A 17,688-nucleotide genomic window follows, 5' to 3' on the forward strand; every position below is an offset into this window, starting at 1 on the left:
GGCCAGTGTGGAGATTAAGCAAGCTATTGCCCAGAAATGAATTGAAGTGACTCCAATGTATAGTCCATGTTGTGCCAGAAATTACATACAAATTTTGTATGATATTCTCACCCAAAAAATGGTGTAGGAAGAGGCACTGCATGAATGAGGGAGTATGCCTGAACATTTATAGTAGGGATCATGGACTCACAATGTAGTTGATATAGAATTGAGCATAATTACATTGCATTGAATAATTTTTTCTTGTTGCATTTTGCTGCTGGTAGTGGCTCGTATACTGCATTTTAGAGCACAATAGTTAAAATAAACATTTTGAACTATGCAGTGACTCTGACAATCCTTATTGTGGACAAGTATGAGTGAATGAAGGAAAGGGCATGTCTTGCTACCGTGATTCCTGAGAGAGTCATGAGTGTTGTGTTCTGGGTTGTCTAATAATAATAAACTTCAATTTACCAAGGGGAGGGTGGTTAGGCCTTATAGTCCTTTTTCCACTCTCTGTATTTGATGACATCCCTCCTTATATTCTATGGTATTGTAACAATGCTAACTGTTTTAGGTTTATGCATTTTGCTGCTGGTAGTGGCTCGTATACTGCATTTTAGAGCACAATAGTTAAAATAAACATTTTGAACTATACAGTGACTCTGACAATCCTTATTGTGGACAAGTATGAGTGAGTGAAGGAAAGGGTATGTCTTGCTACTGTGATTCCTGAGAGAGTCATGAGTGTTGTGTTCTGGGTTGTCTAATCATTTGTAGCTCCGTGATTATATAGGAGAATGAATGAGACACTATAGCTAGTCGGTTTTGGGATTTTGGGTACTAAGGTGGTAGGAGGGTACAACCCCAATACTCTGAGGTCCTGTTTTCCTGCGCGTAGTTTGGTGTGTGGGCAGAATTCCGGAAACAGGGTTTAGTATATTGTCAGAAAAATGTTTGTGATCACAAACCCTGTGATTTTGCAAATGGTTCTGTGACCACAAATCGGTTTCATACACTTGGTCTATATTTCCGTCACCTATGTTTGTTAACTTCCTTTATATGCCAGTTACAATTTTAGTCCATTTTATAGTTTTATTATGTTTTCATTGCCTATCCCTTTTTTATCTGCCCTCTCTGTTTTCTATTAATGCTCCGGCCAAATCTCTAAACTCTTTCTCCCAGGTATGTTTCGTCACTCCCCTCTTTCCATGTGCTCAATCTTAATTAGCAAGAAATAATAAGTAAGTAACTGAGCTTATAAAGCACCTGGTTACACTAGCCAGTGTGTCTCCACGCTGTACCGCTGAGGAACCCATCCTGACCTGTTCCTGTGAGGCACCCACTCCTGGGCACCCCACGGTGAAGCCAGGCATCCTTAGCGATTAGGGCCAGTGTGGAGATTAAGCAAGCTATTGCCCAGAGATGCAGAGTGGGACCCATGATTAGAGTAGGCATCATGGCGAGAATTATCAGGTCCATGGACATTGAGCCCAAGACCCTGCCGCAACAGGAATTGAACCCTGGTCCAGGGTCAGATCTCTGCATCAGGGTCTGCCGCTCTAACCAGTGAGCCACACTTCTCCATAATTAACCGCTTGCGCGCTAGCGGGTTTTCCCGCTGCGCGCTGAGAATCCGAAAATTGCGCGTTACGTGACAAAGCCAGCTAGTCATGTGCGCAGCGCAGGTAACGCCCATGACGAGCTGGCTTTGTCACCAGCATCGAAGGGGTTAAAGTCATTTATATTATCACTTAATCTAGCTCGTATACGAGTCTTGTTACTGTTAGCTACAGAATAGTACTAATTTTTAAGTCTGGTGTTAGTCAAGACATACTGATTTTTCAAAAATATTATTTATAATACACTTATAGGGGTTTTCAGCCAGCCCTCTCCGTCCATTGGTCTGTTATGTCATTCTTCTGACCACTACAGTATACAGAGTATTGCCCTTTTCAGCCATTGACTGATCTAACTGTAAGTGACAGCATTCCATCCTTTCACAGGGAGCACAACAACACAAAGTAGTTCACATACATTACAGGGTCTACTGTAGCAATGTGCACTTTTTAAAATGAAAAACACATTTCAGCTTTTAGGCTTTTTTTTTAGATTCATGATGGCTCAGTAGCGTCCGCAATAATAAAGTTTTGCTAACACATGACAAAATTAAGCAAGAATTGATAAAGCCAAACGGCTTGTGGCCAATATCAGACCTACTAGCTTTACCAATGTTTGTTTACACTATTTCTAGTTACTTTGTAATAAAGTTCTTTAGATTAAGTATTCTTAGCATCAAATGAAATCACTTTGAATATTATGCCCGGTTTGGAGGCTTAGGCCCGGATCCTCAAAGAATCGCGGAACACAGCGCAGCAGCCACAAATGCTGCACTGCATTGGAGAAGTGTGGCTCAATGGTTCGAGCGGCAGACCCTGATGCAGAGGTCTAGCCCGGGGCCAGGGATCAATTCCCCGCCTCGGTGGGTCTTGGGCTAAAAAATCCACGGACCTGATAATTCTCGCCTCGGTGCCTATTCCAATCATGGAGTCCCACTCTGCAACTCTGGGCAATAGCTTGCTTAATCTCCACAATAGCTTGCTTAATCCCCACAATGCTAAGGATGCCTGGCCTCCACCTTGGGGGTGCCCAGGAGTGGACGCCTCACAGGGAAAGCCAGGATGGGTTCCATAGCGGTATTCGTACAAGCGCCTTAAGACCCTTGCGGGTGAGCAGTGCGCTATACAATTATCAATTTACAATTTTCAATTTTACATTGGGTGACAGGGCAGGAGAGTGCCATATTTACACTGACACTGGTTATAGCTGCTGTTTTCCAGGCTCACACCTTAGTGCAATACATAGTGCTAGGGTGTGTGCCTGAGTCTACTATAAATTTTGGACAGGAAGGGTATCCTTCCTGTACAAAATACTATGCCTGGACAAGTTTAAAACCTTTTCCTTACATTGTATGTGTGTTGCACAGTGCAGCACACATGCAAAGTAGGAAAAGAAAGGAGAAATGAGAACATTTCTCCACTTAACTGCTGCTTTTCAGCGGCGTTCATTTTTGGCGCTAAACCCTATCTACTAATATTAGTCCAAAGGGTTTAGCATCAAAAAGCATGGGTGGTTGCATAGGAACGCCCATGTACGACCCAGGTAACGCCCCCTTGATGCAAAGTTATGCAAAGCGGCATTTTGCGCAGCTTTGCTTTACTTTTCCATACAAACCAATGCATTGGTTTTTTAACAATTACAACTTTAACAATTTGCATGGGTTTTTTAATCGCCAAATATGCTTTGCATCGGGTTTATCGTTAAAAAAGTAACGCTAACCAGAAGCTAAACCTTTGTGAATCTGGGCCCTAGTTATGAACCTTCTGCTCAGTATTGGAGTAAACATCTAAAGGGGTGTCTAGTTCTTGATGCCTGTTATTGAGTTTTAAGCACAGTTGTGAAGTCGCAAATGGAGTTTACCTTTCCAGGTCAAAACAGAATATAGCATTAATGCAGAGAATAATTTAGCTGCATCGTGGCCAATTTTACTATGCCATAAAACATAAGAAATCCCATTTTCATAATATATGTTCTGGAAGGGTAATTCATACGGTTGTTTCACATATATAGATGAATTGTGCAAGATATTGTACCTCCTAACACACTATTTAGAACCCTGTTTTCTTATGCCTGGGATTGAATTATGCAGAGAAACGTTGCTGTTTGGACACAATGTTTCAGGGAGGTGACATTTCTAACGGAGTACGACTCCAGCGTTCATCTGCTTTGATGATCTGGTTATATTTGTCACTTTCAAAGCCAACAGTTACCCGTAAAGCCTTTCAATTACCAGACACATTTTTCCAATCCATAATAAACGTAATTGATTCTGCACGGGAATATATTTCTGAGACAGATCTAGAAAATTGGTTTATTTTATGAGTAACTGATTGCCAGCTAGCAAATGTATTTTTTATAAAATTGCTGGAAAATACACAGTTTATTCGAATTTCTTCCTAAAAACTATTGGAGGATGTTCACTTATGCACCCCCCCTTGAGAAGGTCAGGTGCATAACTCTGCTTGCCAAATAGGAGCATTATGGGAAAAAGTTTTATCCTGAGGCTGTGTATGGTTCCCAATACAGACTCCGAACACAAACATCTTTATTTGGGAATATTTAACATTAAAAGGGAAAATATGACCTAGGGAATTTTCCTAAGGGTAAAATCTATTTGTGAAGTGAACTAAAGAACGATGATGGATTCAACCCAGGTCTGTGACTGGGGGTGAGTGTCTGAAAAGTTGCAGCGCTGCGTCCATCATCTCCTTGTGTTGGCTTTGTTCGCCCTAAATTGGCAGGGTATGCCCAGACGTGGGTCCCTTGCTCACTTTGCCACTGGATTCAAGCTAGCCTGGCTGATGAGGAGAGCTACCCGAAACTGGTCCCACAATGCTTGTTTCCGGTCCAGGGAAGACATGGCTTGGCAGTTCGGACTGGAATGTTCACATGATGCACAGGGTCAAGACTGATTTGCATTTAGCTATGTCAGAACTGGGGTGGCGAAGTGAGCTTAAGAACAATGATGGATTCAACCCAGATTTGTGACTGGGGGTGAGTGTCTGAAAAGTTTCAGTGCTGTGAATGTAAATGTAAATGTATAGGCATGTATATAGCGCACTACTTACCCGGAGGGTCCCAAGGCGCTTCGACCGCTGCGAAACCCTTCCTGGCTTCCCTGAGAGATGGTCCCTTAATGGGTATCTCCAGGGTGAGACCAGGCATCCCCGGCGGTCTGGTGGGGCCGTTAGTGAAGATGAGGCAAGCTAATGCCCAGAGTTGCCGAGTGTGAACGCTGATCAGAGTGGGCACCGAGGCGAGAGAATTATCGAGTCTGCTGACCCTGGTCCAGAAACCTGCCGCGCCGGGAATCAAACCCTGGTCCCGGGCCGTCCTCTGCTCTCGGGTCTGCCGCCTCTAACCAGTGAGCCACACTACTTCAATACTTTCATTTCCTTGTGTTTGCTTTAACATCTATTTGTGCCTCTAATCGAAGTAGAACCTTCTCCAGAAATGGCTGTAGTGAGATTTTGTTTTCTTATGTTTTCAATTGTTCTTTTGAAAAGTATTTTCAAAACTGCGTTTAACTGTGGATAGGTTTACTACATCTATGACGGTTTTATATGTTACCCGTTAGTCAGTCAATGCTAGTAGAGGTTAATAGTCTGTTGCTGAGACCATATACAGGCGATTGACTGTTAACGGTTGCAAATAATCCAAAAAAAGTATTTAACAAGGGGTGCAAAAAGCCACCTTTGACAAAGCCTCCCTTTATTAAGGTCCACTCCCCTCCGATAAATTGTATGTATCCGAACCATGGAGAATGCTTATAACTTGAAATATTGAAATATATACATTAAGCCTAGTTCACCATTGTGTCTTTATCTTACAGGTGGGAAAGTGGGAGAACAAGAGCCTGAATATGAGGTACCCAGTGTGGCCAAGGTTTAGTTCTTTTGCGGACACAGACCCTGATTACAACCACTTGAGCATTGTCACCTTGGAAGAAAATCCTTTTGTGATTGTTGAAAATGTGGACTATTTGACAGGGACATGTGTGAGAAACACGGTTCCATGTCGGAAGCATATCAAACTCAAGTAAGTAGTCCTACGTTTTGATCTATAGAAATGTTGATGTTCCAACTTATTAGTATCAACTTAAAACAATTTCTATAGGGCATGTAACTCCAAAATTAACATAGCTCTACAAAAATGCATTATTGTGAAGAATTAGCTAACTGCCTCAGAAAGAACTACATTTTCTGGTGTAAGTGAACCTAATCCCTCTTCTAACTAACTCATAAGTCTATAACGCTGGAGCCATGTTTAGGGGCTGTTACTTTTACCCTTGCTTTTCAAATATTCACATATTTGACATAGAGACAGATGAAAGACCACCCATTTTCTCGCATCAATACCTGCCATGTTATCTACTTGTAACCTTGTAGCAACCTGTAATATTTGTGTCTGAGGTACAACCATCTCTTAACATTTGGTTCCAATTTTCACAATATCTTCAACAAAATGGAAAACCATTGAAGCACATAGAAAAGCTGCTGAGAAACCAAACCAAGGCAAGTGTATTCAAAATGTAGCTAATCCAAAAAGGGAAGACACCATCTCTTCAGAGGTCAACTGATATTGTCTGTCTGTCCTTCTCTGCTACTGATCTGCTATGGCTCACCTTTTCCAAAGGTGTCAATGCATGTGTCATATAGAAAACACAAGAAAAGGTCACTGATGCCTTGAAAAGAAAATCAATGTCACACTCATTTCATAATATCCCCATTTTCTGTATTATTCTCTTCCAAAAAAGGGGACTATGTCTGGAGGTCAGGGATTATGTGAAGTTATCAACCTATGCTGGGGCATGCAGCAGTATTGGCGATTAGGTCAGTGGTACTGAAGTAATAGTGGAGTATTGCCAGTGTTACAGTGAGATTGCAGGTGGTTCTTTCACTATCAACAAGATGGTATGGAGTGGCTCCTTCCCAAAGAAAGATATGTCCTCTAACACAGTAGTGACCACAATCTGGTCATTACATGTTGACTGTCATGTAATACTCCACTAATGTCACTCATATATATTGTTGTGAAGGCACAAATTAAAGTAGTTCTTAAATTACTGCACCTTCCCCAGCTGAAAAAGTGGATAGTTTATTTTACTGAGACTTATTGCTTGAGGTTTAACTTCTCAGCTGTGGAAGTTTTTAACACAGCCCGCTGAGCAACAATTTTTGATTATGGTAGCTGAGTACTGCTGGCACTCTAGTAGTTCACCAGTGGTGTTTATGGTTCTCACAAAACAGGGCCTGACATGTGCAAAAACACAGAGGAACATAATCTCTGCCCTTCCACCCTAATGCTGTGAAGGGGGAATACATATATCCTCACTCTACAGAAGGCAATCTAGAGACTAAGGCACTGATTTTCTTACACTTTGCATCAGGCTTGCATCAGAAACTCACACAAACCACGTACAAAATATTGTATTAGGATTTACTTTCCAAAGCAAGTCCTGATTTGTGTTGGAAAGTTGTCTAAAGTAGTGCAAAGTAATGATCTGTGCTACTTTGGATCTAGGGGGCGTTCCATGAGTAGTACATAGATATTCCCATGCAACCACCCATCTGCGTTGATGCAAATCCCTAGATTTGTATGCAGGGATTTCCATTAACAATGTATGCTTCTTCGAGGCAGGCACTAGAACGGAGGAAGTTGTAAAACTCTCCATATATTTTCTACTTTTCATGTGAGTTGCACTGTATAGCACATACACAAAAGGAGAAAAGGGTTACAATATAGTTTTTGTACTGCCAGGACAACTCTTGATATGGTTAGCTTCTTTATTAAGTTACAGATAAACAGAGACCTCATCCACTGTCCTAACAGAGACCCCATCCACAGACAGGGCTGGTATCAGCACCAATTTCATTTTCTCACTACCTGCCCAACTAGAATCTTCAACATTACATCCAGTGATGATGCACTGGTTACAAGGCTGCGCATCAGTACTTTGTTACAGAACCTCACCTGCTGAATGTTCTGTAACCTATTACCACAATGCCCTTCGTAACCGTGGAGATTAATGTGACAATGAATGTCAAAGCTGAGAAATGATAAGTAATGTTAGTGTTTGTGGCCAGTAGCTATTAGCTTATTCTTAACTGTAGTTTTTTTTAATCATTTATACACAATTGCTTGCAGTGAGTATACTGTTGACAAGAGCATATAGTAAAAAAATTATTTGAAGTGAAATGAATATCCCATGAAAATATTTTCCAGATTATTTATCCATTAAGGATTTTTGGCAGATTATTTTCAGTGTGTCTACAGATGCTTTTATGATGTCAATTGGAATGAAAAATGATGTAAAAAAGAAGATAGATGAGGATAATATATATTTAGGTTTTCAGGTGGCAGGTAGTCAGAGATGACAATTTATCACAATTCGTCCTTGTGGCATGACAGTCTCCAATATACTTTCAAGGTTAAAACAGTCTTTAGAGAATACCATGTTGATTCAATCCATCCCTTTTAAACCATCCTGACAAGCTACTAAAATGTAGTGTACATTTTTGCAGATTTCTGCATTCATTATATAGTTATAAATACATGAGAACAGAAATCAATGTATTTAGAACCATGTCCTTAATAACAAACCAAATTAAAGTATTTATTATTATCAGTCTAGAGATAATATCCTTCAATCTGCCATTTGGCTGCTTCCCGATCTATATATAGCCTTATTCACAAAGGTATTTGCTAATATATTTTGAATTTTGATGCAGACATTTCTTCATTTATTAGTATACATAAATGATTGCTATTAATGGAAAGTGAATTTTAATTCTGCAATGAATATTCCGTAATATATAACATCAGAACAATCTAAAATTACTTGTGCTAACACCTATTTAAATGGGCAGGTTGTAGATGTTGTAATGCATAATTCCTGCTGTTGAACTTGGCCCTTTCTGCAGGGTCATCCTCAAACTCTTTGCCCACACCCTCCTGTTTTCGGAACATATTTTTGTTGTCTTTTATGACTCTGCGCACTTACTACTGATAACCAGTGCTAAAGTGCTTGTGCTCGCTCCCTTAACCATGGTGAAATTGGCTTACACCAAAATGTACTTGTAAGTCCCTAGTAAAGTGGTACTACATGACCCAGGGCCCGTAAATTAAATGCTGCTGGTGGGTGTGTGGCACTTATTGTGCCATCTACTTAAGTAGCCCTTTAAACAGGTATCAAGCCTGCCTTTGCAGTGTAAGCAAGCAGTTTAAGCTGTCATTTCAACCTGGCAGAATAAACCTTTTGCTAGGCCTGAACTGTCCTTTAAAATAAATATATTTCACCCCTAGGGAAGGCCCTAAACAGCCCACAGGGCAGGATACAATATATTCTAAACATTGGACATTTAACTTTTACATATGCTTGTAGTGAGAAACTCTTAAATTTGCTTTCTCACTACTACAAGGTCTTCCTCCATCATAGGATAACATTGGTGTAACTTATTAAATTTAAGAAGTGATAGTTTACAATTGGGAGCAGGTTGAAATATCAAGTTTGGTGTCTAAATAATTGTAATTTAAAGCTCCCTTTAATGGCAGCTTCGGATTTTAGGTCACAATTCTGAAATGGCAGTTTTAGAAAGTTAATTTTTTTTTTAGAAAGTTGACATTTTCTTGTCCCAGCCATTTGGTGCATACAGCCTGTACCCTGGGTCACATGGCAAAGTGTAGCTGGCAGTTGGCCTTTGTGTATTCCTCCCAGACAGCGAGACAATGGGGAAATAGATGTTGGCAGGTTGGGCCATCTCTGACTTGATGAGGCAGAGGAGCTGTCATCTACCACAGTTGCATATCACAAAGCCTCTGCCTGGTCACACTCACAAAGGGGTTGGAACTAGTCTTTTGTAACCCCAGACAAGCTGTGGCCAGGGCAGGGAGGCAGGAAATTCCAAACACCTCTTGGGTAAAAACCTTCAGAACCTTCTCCTACTTCAAAGCTGGCGCCAGGTATAATAATGACCCCAGATCCAACTCTTCAGTATAACTCTAAACCTGTGGATGACTCAGAAGGACTGCTGTGCTGATCTGTAGAAAGAACTGCTGCTCTGCTACTCTGCTGCTCTGCTGTGAGTGGAAGAACTGGACCTGCATGTTGAACCCAGGACCACCAGAGTGACTCCAAGGGTAGTTAACTGGCATCCTGATCAGAGCTTCAGGGACAGAAATGGCTCCAACCACTTGGATCCAGCACCTGGACTATTTCTCATGTGATTCTGACACCCCTAATGGTGCAACATTAGTCCAGGACTCTGAAGGTGCTCTGACAGCCCAGCTGTGGTCCAGTAAGAAGAAACAATCAAGTGCAATGCATTTTCTAACAGTCACTTTCAAACCACTGCATCCAAACATGTCCTTGATGCTGGCCCTCGTATGGCAAACCCGCAGCTTCTTTGGTGCGATGCAGCTTCGATGCAGCCACCTCTTCAAAGTCATCCTTGAGGATGATGCAGGAGTCTGAATCATTGTGCCGCAGTTTCCTCAGAACTACCGCTGTGTGACGCATCCTCGACATGAGATCTCACAACACAAACCAGGATTTAAGGTACTTTCATCAGTGAGCCTAACTTGGTCCCTGTATCTGGCTTGCACTCCACCCCTGTCGGCCTCAGCTTGTGACCAGATAGCCATAGTTGGTGTTTTTTGCTTCTAGTCACTGTTTTACTTAAATCTTTAAAATTGCATACATATATATATGTCATTTGAGATGTCATCAGTGATGTCACTGACCATGTCATGAATGATGTAATATGTGACATCATCAGCAGTGGATTGCGGGTGCGCGAAATATAGTTAGTACAACTAACTATATAGGAGCAATTTCAATGGTTTTGTATGAGTGAAATGTCCAGCTAACTCTAACACCCCTAAAACATATAGTTTTTTGAGTGAATTTTAAAGGTTTTTTAAATGCTAATTCCTAACTATATAAGGCCTGAAACCTTTGGTTTTTTTCAGTGAATTTCAAAGGTTTTTTAAATGCTAATTCCTAACTATATAAGGCATGAAACCTATGTTTTTTTCAGTGAATTTGCAAGGTTTTTTAAATGCTAATTCCTAACTATATACGGCCTGAAACCTATGTTTTTTTCAGTGAATTTCAAAGGTTTTTTTAATGCTAACTTAAGACCTGAAAGCCCACCAGGAATCTCCAGTATGCGCCAGGGGACTGCATTGCAGAGAGGTGTAATGAAGCCACGCCCCTTTTTACACCTCTCTGCAACGCAGCCCCGTGCATGTTTGAAGAGGGGGAACTAATTCCCCATGGATACTGGGGGCCCCTGGGGGCCAACTAGCCCACCTGGAACCTCCAGTATGCTCCAGGGAGCTGCATTGCAGAGGTGTAATGAGGCTATGCCCCTTGTTACACCTCTCCGCAACGTAGCCCCCTGGCGCATTTGCAGAGGGGGAACTAATTCCCCTTGCATACTGGGGGTCCCTGGGGGACAACTAGCCCACCAGGAGCCTCCAGTATGCTCCAGGGGGCTGCATTGCAGAGAGGTGTAATGAGGCCACACCCTTTTTACACCTCTCTGCAACGCAGCCCCGTGCATGTTTAAAGAGGGAAACTAATTCCCCTTGCATACTAGGGGTCCCTGGGGGCCAACTAGCCCACTTGGAACCTCCAGTATGCGCCAGGGGGCTGCATTGCACAGAGGTGTAATGAGGCTATGCCCCTTTTTACACCTCTCTGCAACGCAGGCCACTGGCGCGTTTGCAGAGGGGGGACTAATTCCCCTTGCATACTGGGGGTCCCTGGGTCATATCTGCCCAAACGCCGATATTCCGAACGATTGAAAATTACTTTTCTTGAGAAACATTTGGATTTGGATTATTATGTCCTATACTTTGGAATTTTTGAAAGACTGGCTTTGAGGATGCTATAAATTACTCAAGTCTGCCCGAATTGTGTGGGTAAAATTGATACCTAGTCACTTTGAATAAGAATGTACTTACGTCTTGTCTAACATTTGGAAGAAATATCTAGTTATATGACAACAGGATACTGACATAACTTGAAGGAAATAAAAACGCCCTGAAGAAGTTCTTTTGTACAGAACGAAACGCGTCGTCTGGATGTGGTACATAAACTTAAGGAAAATAAAAGCATTTGAATATACACCAAGATTCAGCGCTTCAATAAGGACTCTAAGTGATATGATTTGATTGGACTTATTGTGCAAGTGGTGCTGTGCCAAACTTTGGAATATTCTCCACTACTCTCTACCACTTACTCTCTACTACTCCACTACTCTCTAATACTCACTCTCTCCTACTCATTCTCTACTACTTTACTACTCTCTACTACTCTCTCTCTATTACTCACTCCCTACTACTCACTATCTACTACTCTTTACTACTCACTCTCTACTACTCTCTACTCTCTACTACTCACTCTCTACTACTCTCTCTCTACTACTCACTCTCTACTACTCACTCTCTACTACTCTCTAGTACTCACTCTCTACTTCTCACTCTCTACTACTCTCTACTACTCACTCTCTACTACTCTCTCTACTACTCTCTACTACTCACTCTCTACTACTCACTCTACTACTCACTCTCTACTACTCTCTACTATGCTCTCTACTACTCTCTACTACTCACTCTCTACTACTCTCTACTATTCTCTCTCTCTCTGCTACTCACTTTCTACTACTCACTCTCTACTACTCACTCTCAACTACTCTCTACTACTCACTCTTTACTACTCTCTACTACTCACTCTCTACTTCTCTCTACTACTCACTCACTCACACCATGTCATGAATGATGTAATATGTGACATCATCAGCAGTGGATTGCGGGTGCGCGAAATATAGTTAGTACAACTAACTATATAGGAGCAATTTCAATTGTTTTGTATGAATGAAATGTCCAGCTAACTTTAACACCCCAAAACTTATAGTTTTTTTCGGTGAATTTTAAAGGTTTTTTAAATGCTAATTACTAACTATATAAGGCCTGAAACCTATGGTTTTTTCAGTACATATACATGTATATGTATATATATATATATATATATATATATATATATATATATATATATATATATATATATATATATATATATATATATATATATATATATATATATATATATATATATATATATATATATATATATATATGCTTTCACTGTATTACTGTTTGAAGTGCTGAATAACAACATCACAAATTGTCTCAAAGTCAAGCCTGACAGCTTTGTGCCAATCTACCAGAAGGTTGAGCACAGGTTAAAGTGGGGTTTGCTTGTGTTTCGCACTGACAGGAATTGTGGTTGTTGTTTGAGAAGGGTTTCACTCCCCCCTCAACTATAACCCAAGGTCCAACACCAGCCTAAATGAGTTTCTCAATGGAGCAAAATACATTTCCTGAGGGAATAAATGCACTGTGTGTACTAGTTACTCGCTGTTACAAATGGGGTTCCTGGTTGGCTGAGGTATGTACCCAGGCCAGGCAAGAACTACCACTCTAGTCCGGGTAAGCTAGTTACACAATAAGATAACCTGTGCTCACTCTCTGGTACAAAAGCAGCGTGTAAAGTATTTCTGCAACGCACACAGTAGCACAATGAATATACCACAAAAAGATAAAAAAGATAAAAAAATATGGGTAATATTTGTTTGAGTAAAACAAGACCAAAACAACAAAAATCCTATTAGTAAAACTGAAGTTATGAATTTTCAAAGAATAAACCAAAAACAAAGCTTAGAAGTCAATCAATCAATCAACCAATCTATCATTACATTTGTAAGCGTGCTACATACCTGTGAGGGTCTCAAGGCGCTGGGGGGGGGAGGGGAGGGGGCTACTACTGATCAAAAAGCCATGCCTTGAGAAGTTTTCTGAAGGCCAGCAGGTCCTGGGTCTGTCGTGGGCTGGGTCTGGGTCTGTCATAGGCTGGTAGGGAGAGGGTTCCAGGTCTTGGCGGCAAGGTAGGAAAAGGATCTGCCGCCGGCGGTGGTTTTCCGGATGAGTGGAACTGTGGTGAGGGTGAGGTTGGTAGAGCGGAGGCTGCGGGTGGGGGTGTAGAAGCTGAGTCGGTCATTGTGGTATGCTGGTCCAGCGTTGTGTAGGGCTTTGTGTGAGTGGATGAGGAGTTTGAAGGTGATCCTGTTGTTGATGGGGAGCCAATGCAGGCCTCTCAGGTGTGGTGTGATGTGGCCGCTTCGGGGGACGTCGAGGATCAGTCGTGCCGAGGCGTTCTGGATGCATTGGAGCCGTCTCAGGAGCTTGGTTGTTCCTGCGTAGAGGGCGTTCCCGTAGTCCAGTCTGCTGGTGACGAGGGCCTGGGTGACGTTTTTTCTCGTGTCGGAGGGGATCCATTTGAAGATCCTGTGGAGCATTCGGAGGGTGTTGAAGCAGGAAGCGGAGACGGCGTTGACCTACTTGGTCATGGAGAGGGCGGAGTCTAGGATGACCCCCAGGTTACGTGCGTGGTCGGTGGGTTTTGGGGCTGTTCCTAGCGATGTCGGCCACCAGGAGTTGTCCCATGCTGAGGGGGTGGGGCCAAGGATGAGTACCTCCGTCTTGTCAGAATTTAGCTTAAGCCTGCTGTCCTTCATCCATTCGGCGATGGCCTTCGTTCCTATGTCGAGGTTGGCTTTGGCGGTGTGGGGGTGTTTGGTGAGGGATATGATCAGCTGGGTGTCATCGGCGTAGGAGATAATGTTGAGGCTATGTTGTCGTGCAACATGGGCGAACGGTGCCATGTAGATATTGAACAGCTTCGGGATGAGGGATGATCCCTGTGGAACGCCGCAGATGATCTCGGTGGTCTTGGAGCGGAAGGGTGGGAGGCGGACGCTCTGCGTTCTGCCGGAGAGGAACGATGTGGTCCAGGCCAGGGCCTTCTCTTGGATTCCGGCGTCAATAACCCTAAAAGGTTACTTTAGGTTACTGTAGACCAGGGTAAATCCAATGTTCAGGTCAACCTCAAAGGAGTGTGGATCGGATACAGTTCCAAACAGGTCCCGCTGAAGTTTTACTTAATCAAGCTGAGCAAAGAGCTCTGTCTGTGGGGAGAGGGTTGCTGGGAGCAAGTAGAGTGCCATTAGTGATGATTCTGCAGGCACAAAAAGTCAGTCGGGCATCGCAGACAGCAGATAGGGCCACGCGATAACAGGTTTGTGATGCTTACTGGGCATGGACATAATACTGTGGTGGCTTGCGCTGATCCTTTGAGCAAGGGGTGCAGTCTCAGTGCAAATGAGCCAGCTCAGGAATAGCCCAAAAGCTTAATTTCAGGACGCTATGAGCCATAGGTGATGAAAACAGCTGCAGAACCCACTTCTGAGGCCCAGAGTTTGGAGGGGGCACATCAGGCAAGGGTAGCAGTCACAGAAAGCAGAGTTCAGTCGCAGTAGCAGAATTGTATATCTTTTGTGTCCCTGAGATTTCAGAAAAAAAGAGGCAAGCCAGCAAGCCCTTGGAGATCAATTGGAGGGAATGCAGAGTCAAGCTCTCCTTCCAGCAGAGTCACTGAGAAGCAGGCTGCAGGCCAACCAGCAGAGAAACAGCCTTTACAGAAAAGCAGTCCAGTTTAGTACATTAAGCAGCACAACAGCTCTTCTGGCACAGGTTCAGTTCAAGATCCTGAAGTGTCTGATTTTATGGGGGTAAGAGACCCAGTACTTATTCCAAAAGTGCCTTTAATGTAGGGGGTGACTTCAAAAGAACTCTCTGAAGTGCACGACAATCCCTTTCAGCCCAGTCCAATCTGTCAGGCTAACCCTGGGGGGTAAACAGTGCTTTGTGTGAGGACAGGACATTGCCTATTCAGTTGTAAATGTAAGCTTCCACTTCCCTTTCTGCCATGGAAGATCCATGAGAATACAGATGAATGCAGATGAGACCTCAAAATGCAGATAACTTTCACCCTCCTCTGTTTGTGGCTGTGTAGAAGGACTGCGCAAAGTGTAGCTGTTACCCTAGCCACACTTGAATTGGAGACTGACTGTCAGGCACAAAGAGCAGTAAATGTCCACTTTCTGAAAGTCAAAGGAGGCTGTGGGAGAACCCACAGTTAGGGGAATGCACAGCTATAAGACAAAATGTCTAAATCACAGTTTTACCAATATCAGTATACTAGTCGTGAGAAATGCTCAAAGGCAATAGGTTCATCATTTCATCTACAATTTTTACTGGTGTTACATTATACAAATCAAATATGGAGAAGCATTGTTGACATATACAAAAAACAATGAAGTGCAATATAGACTGTCCCTGTCTATTTTCAAAATAATACTGAACAAACACTAGATTATAATCATCTACATTTGACTCCAATAACATGTAATCCTTTGTTTCATAAGTCCCAATGCATTTCGGGTTACGAAAACCCTTCGTCAGGGGAATACATTTTCATGAATATGGAGATCTTCACAATCAATGTCGCCACTGAAATCTAAAACACAACAACATGCAGTAAGATTACTGCTAAGCATGTAGGATTTGCACCCCAAATTGTGCACTGAAAGGAAAGGTGTAGGCGAGTGTCCAAAAAATAGATGCATGCAATTACTGAAAGGTATGTGCTCTAGAATGTGAGAAGTACAAAGGTAAAGAACCCGGACCAGTAGAGTAAGGCTGTTATGCCTTGCCTGTACCTTCCAATATGCGCTGGCCGCAACAGGGAGCCAGTTGCTGAACCCAGCTGAGTTATGGGCAATATCTGAAATGTAGATCGAGAGGAAAGGAAAAAAAAGGCTGAAAAGTAAGCACTAGCTGGTGTGCTGGTCCCAAGAGAAAAAGGGGGCTATTGTTCTAAGGCTTACCGGAAAAGAGACCGGAAGGAATACGGGTCGTGATTCTGGTAAAACACTCCTAGAGAGTGTACTGCAGCTAACCGGAGACAAACCGAAAGACGTTCCTCTGGTCGTTTCGGGAACCGGGGCTCGGGGCTGTAAAAGTAAACAAGGACGGACGCGTGATTAGTGTCCTCCGTGTCGTCAAAAGTAACAACAGACCAAAGTCTAAAGAAAGATAGAATAAACGTACCCGGAAGGTAAAGAGACTGGATCCAAAGATGTTCTCGCTCCGTGAACCGCGTAGTTCCTGGATAATACCCAGAATACTTTGCGCGACGGGGGAGTGTGCTGTAACTATAATGCGAGGAGGTCTACATCTAGCAAAAAATGACCCTAATGTTGAAAACGATGTAGAAAACGGACTGGGGTACTCTATAGTTCGAGTAGGTGAAGAATATGAAGGTAATCATTAAATAGAAAAAAGAAAAGCGGGTCCCATGTTATTGATCAAATAGGAATATCAAATATAAATAAACATTACAGAAGTCTGCAAAATTAACGTGTGTGTGAAAAGAAAAAGTTGAGAAGTAAAGGAGGGGTACCCAAGCAAGAAATCCCTAGGAGTAAATTTAACAGCCGAAATAGGTGCAAATCCTGTACAATATTGAACTATACATGATAGGTTATACAAAACATAACATCTCATAATGGTCGTTGAGCCCATTTGGGGCCAACGTTCTCAGTGTTTTAATCCAATGTGTTTCCCTTCGAGCCAGTATGGTATTAATGTCTGTGCCCGAGACCTTTTTAACTCTTTCTAGGATTGTGAACCGTATTTGCGGTATGGTGTGTCCTGCCTCATCCCAGTGTGTTGCCAATGGGGATGTGGTATTTTTATTCCTAATACGGCTCTTGTGCTCTATGCTGCGTGTCTTAATCTTTCTACTGGTTCTGCCTACATACACAAGGCCACATGGGCATTTGATTGCATATATTACTTCTTCAGTATTGCAATTTGATGTGTGGTGGAGTTTCAGTTTTTTGCCCGTTTGTGGGTGCATGAAAATGTCTCCTTGAATTACATTGCTGCATTGACCGCAGTTGTAACATTTTGTCATTCCCTTGAAACCTCCTGTAGGTTTTTCTTCTTGCGGTTTCAAAATTTCCCGAAGATTCTTTGCTCTTTGGTGGGCAAATAATGGAGGATCTAGGAAAATACCTCGAAAGTCCGGTTCGTTTTCAATGATCTCCCATTTTTTTTGATAATAGTTTTTATAAGAGAAGCTTGAGTGGAGTGTTTCAGTACAAATACTTCTCTACG

General features: G+C 42.4%; 1 protein-coding gene across 1 annotated transcript in view; it reads left to right on the forward strand.

Annotated features, from left to right (window-relative positions):
• GRIN2A (glutamate ionotropic receptor NMDA type subunit 2A) overlaps positions 1-17,688 on the forward strand; it is a 1,504,071-nt gene that overhangs the window by 1,103,746 nt on the left and 382,637 nt on the right. The window contains exon 5 of the mRNA XM_086941364.1: positions 5,435-5,640. Within this exon, the coding sequence (XP_086797490.1) occupies positions 5,435-5,640 (206 nt within the window). The remainder of the gene's footprint in view (positions 1-5,434; positions 5,641-17,688) is intronic.

The sequence above is a fragment of the Lissotriton vulgaris genome, chromosome 10 (assembly GCF_964263255.1).
Source record: "Lissotriton vulgaris chromosome 10, aLisVul1.2, whole genome shotgun sequence".
Taxonomy (NCBI): domain Eukaryota; kingdom Metazoa; phylum Chordata; class Amphibia; order Caudata; family Salamandridae; genus Lissotriton; species Lissotriton vulgaris.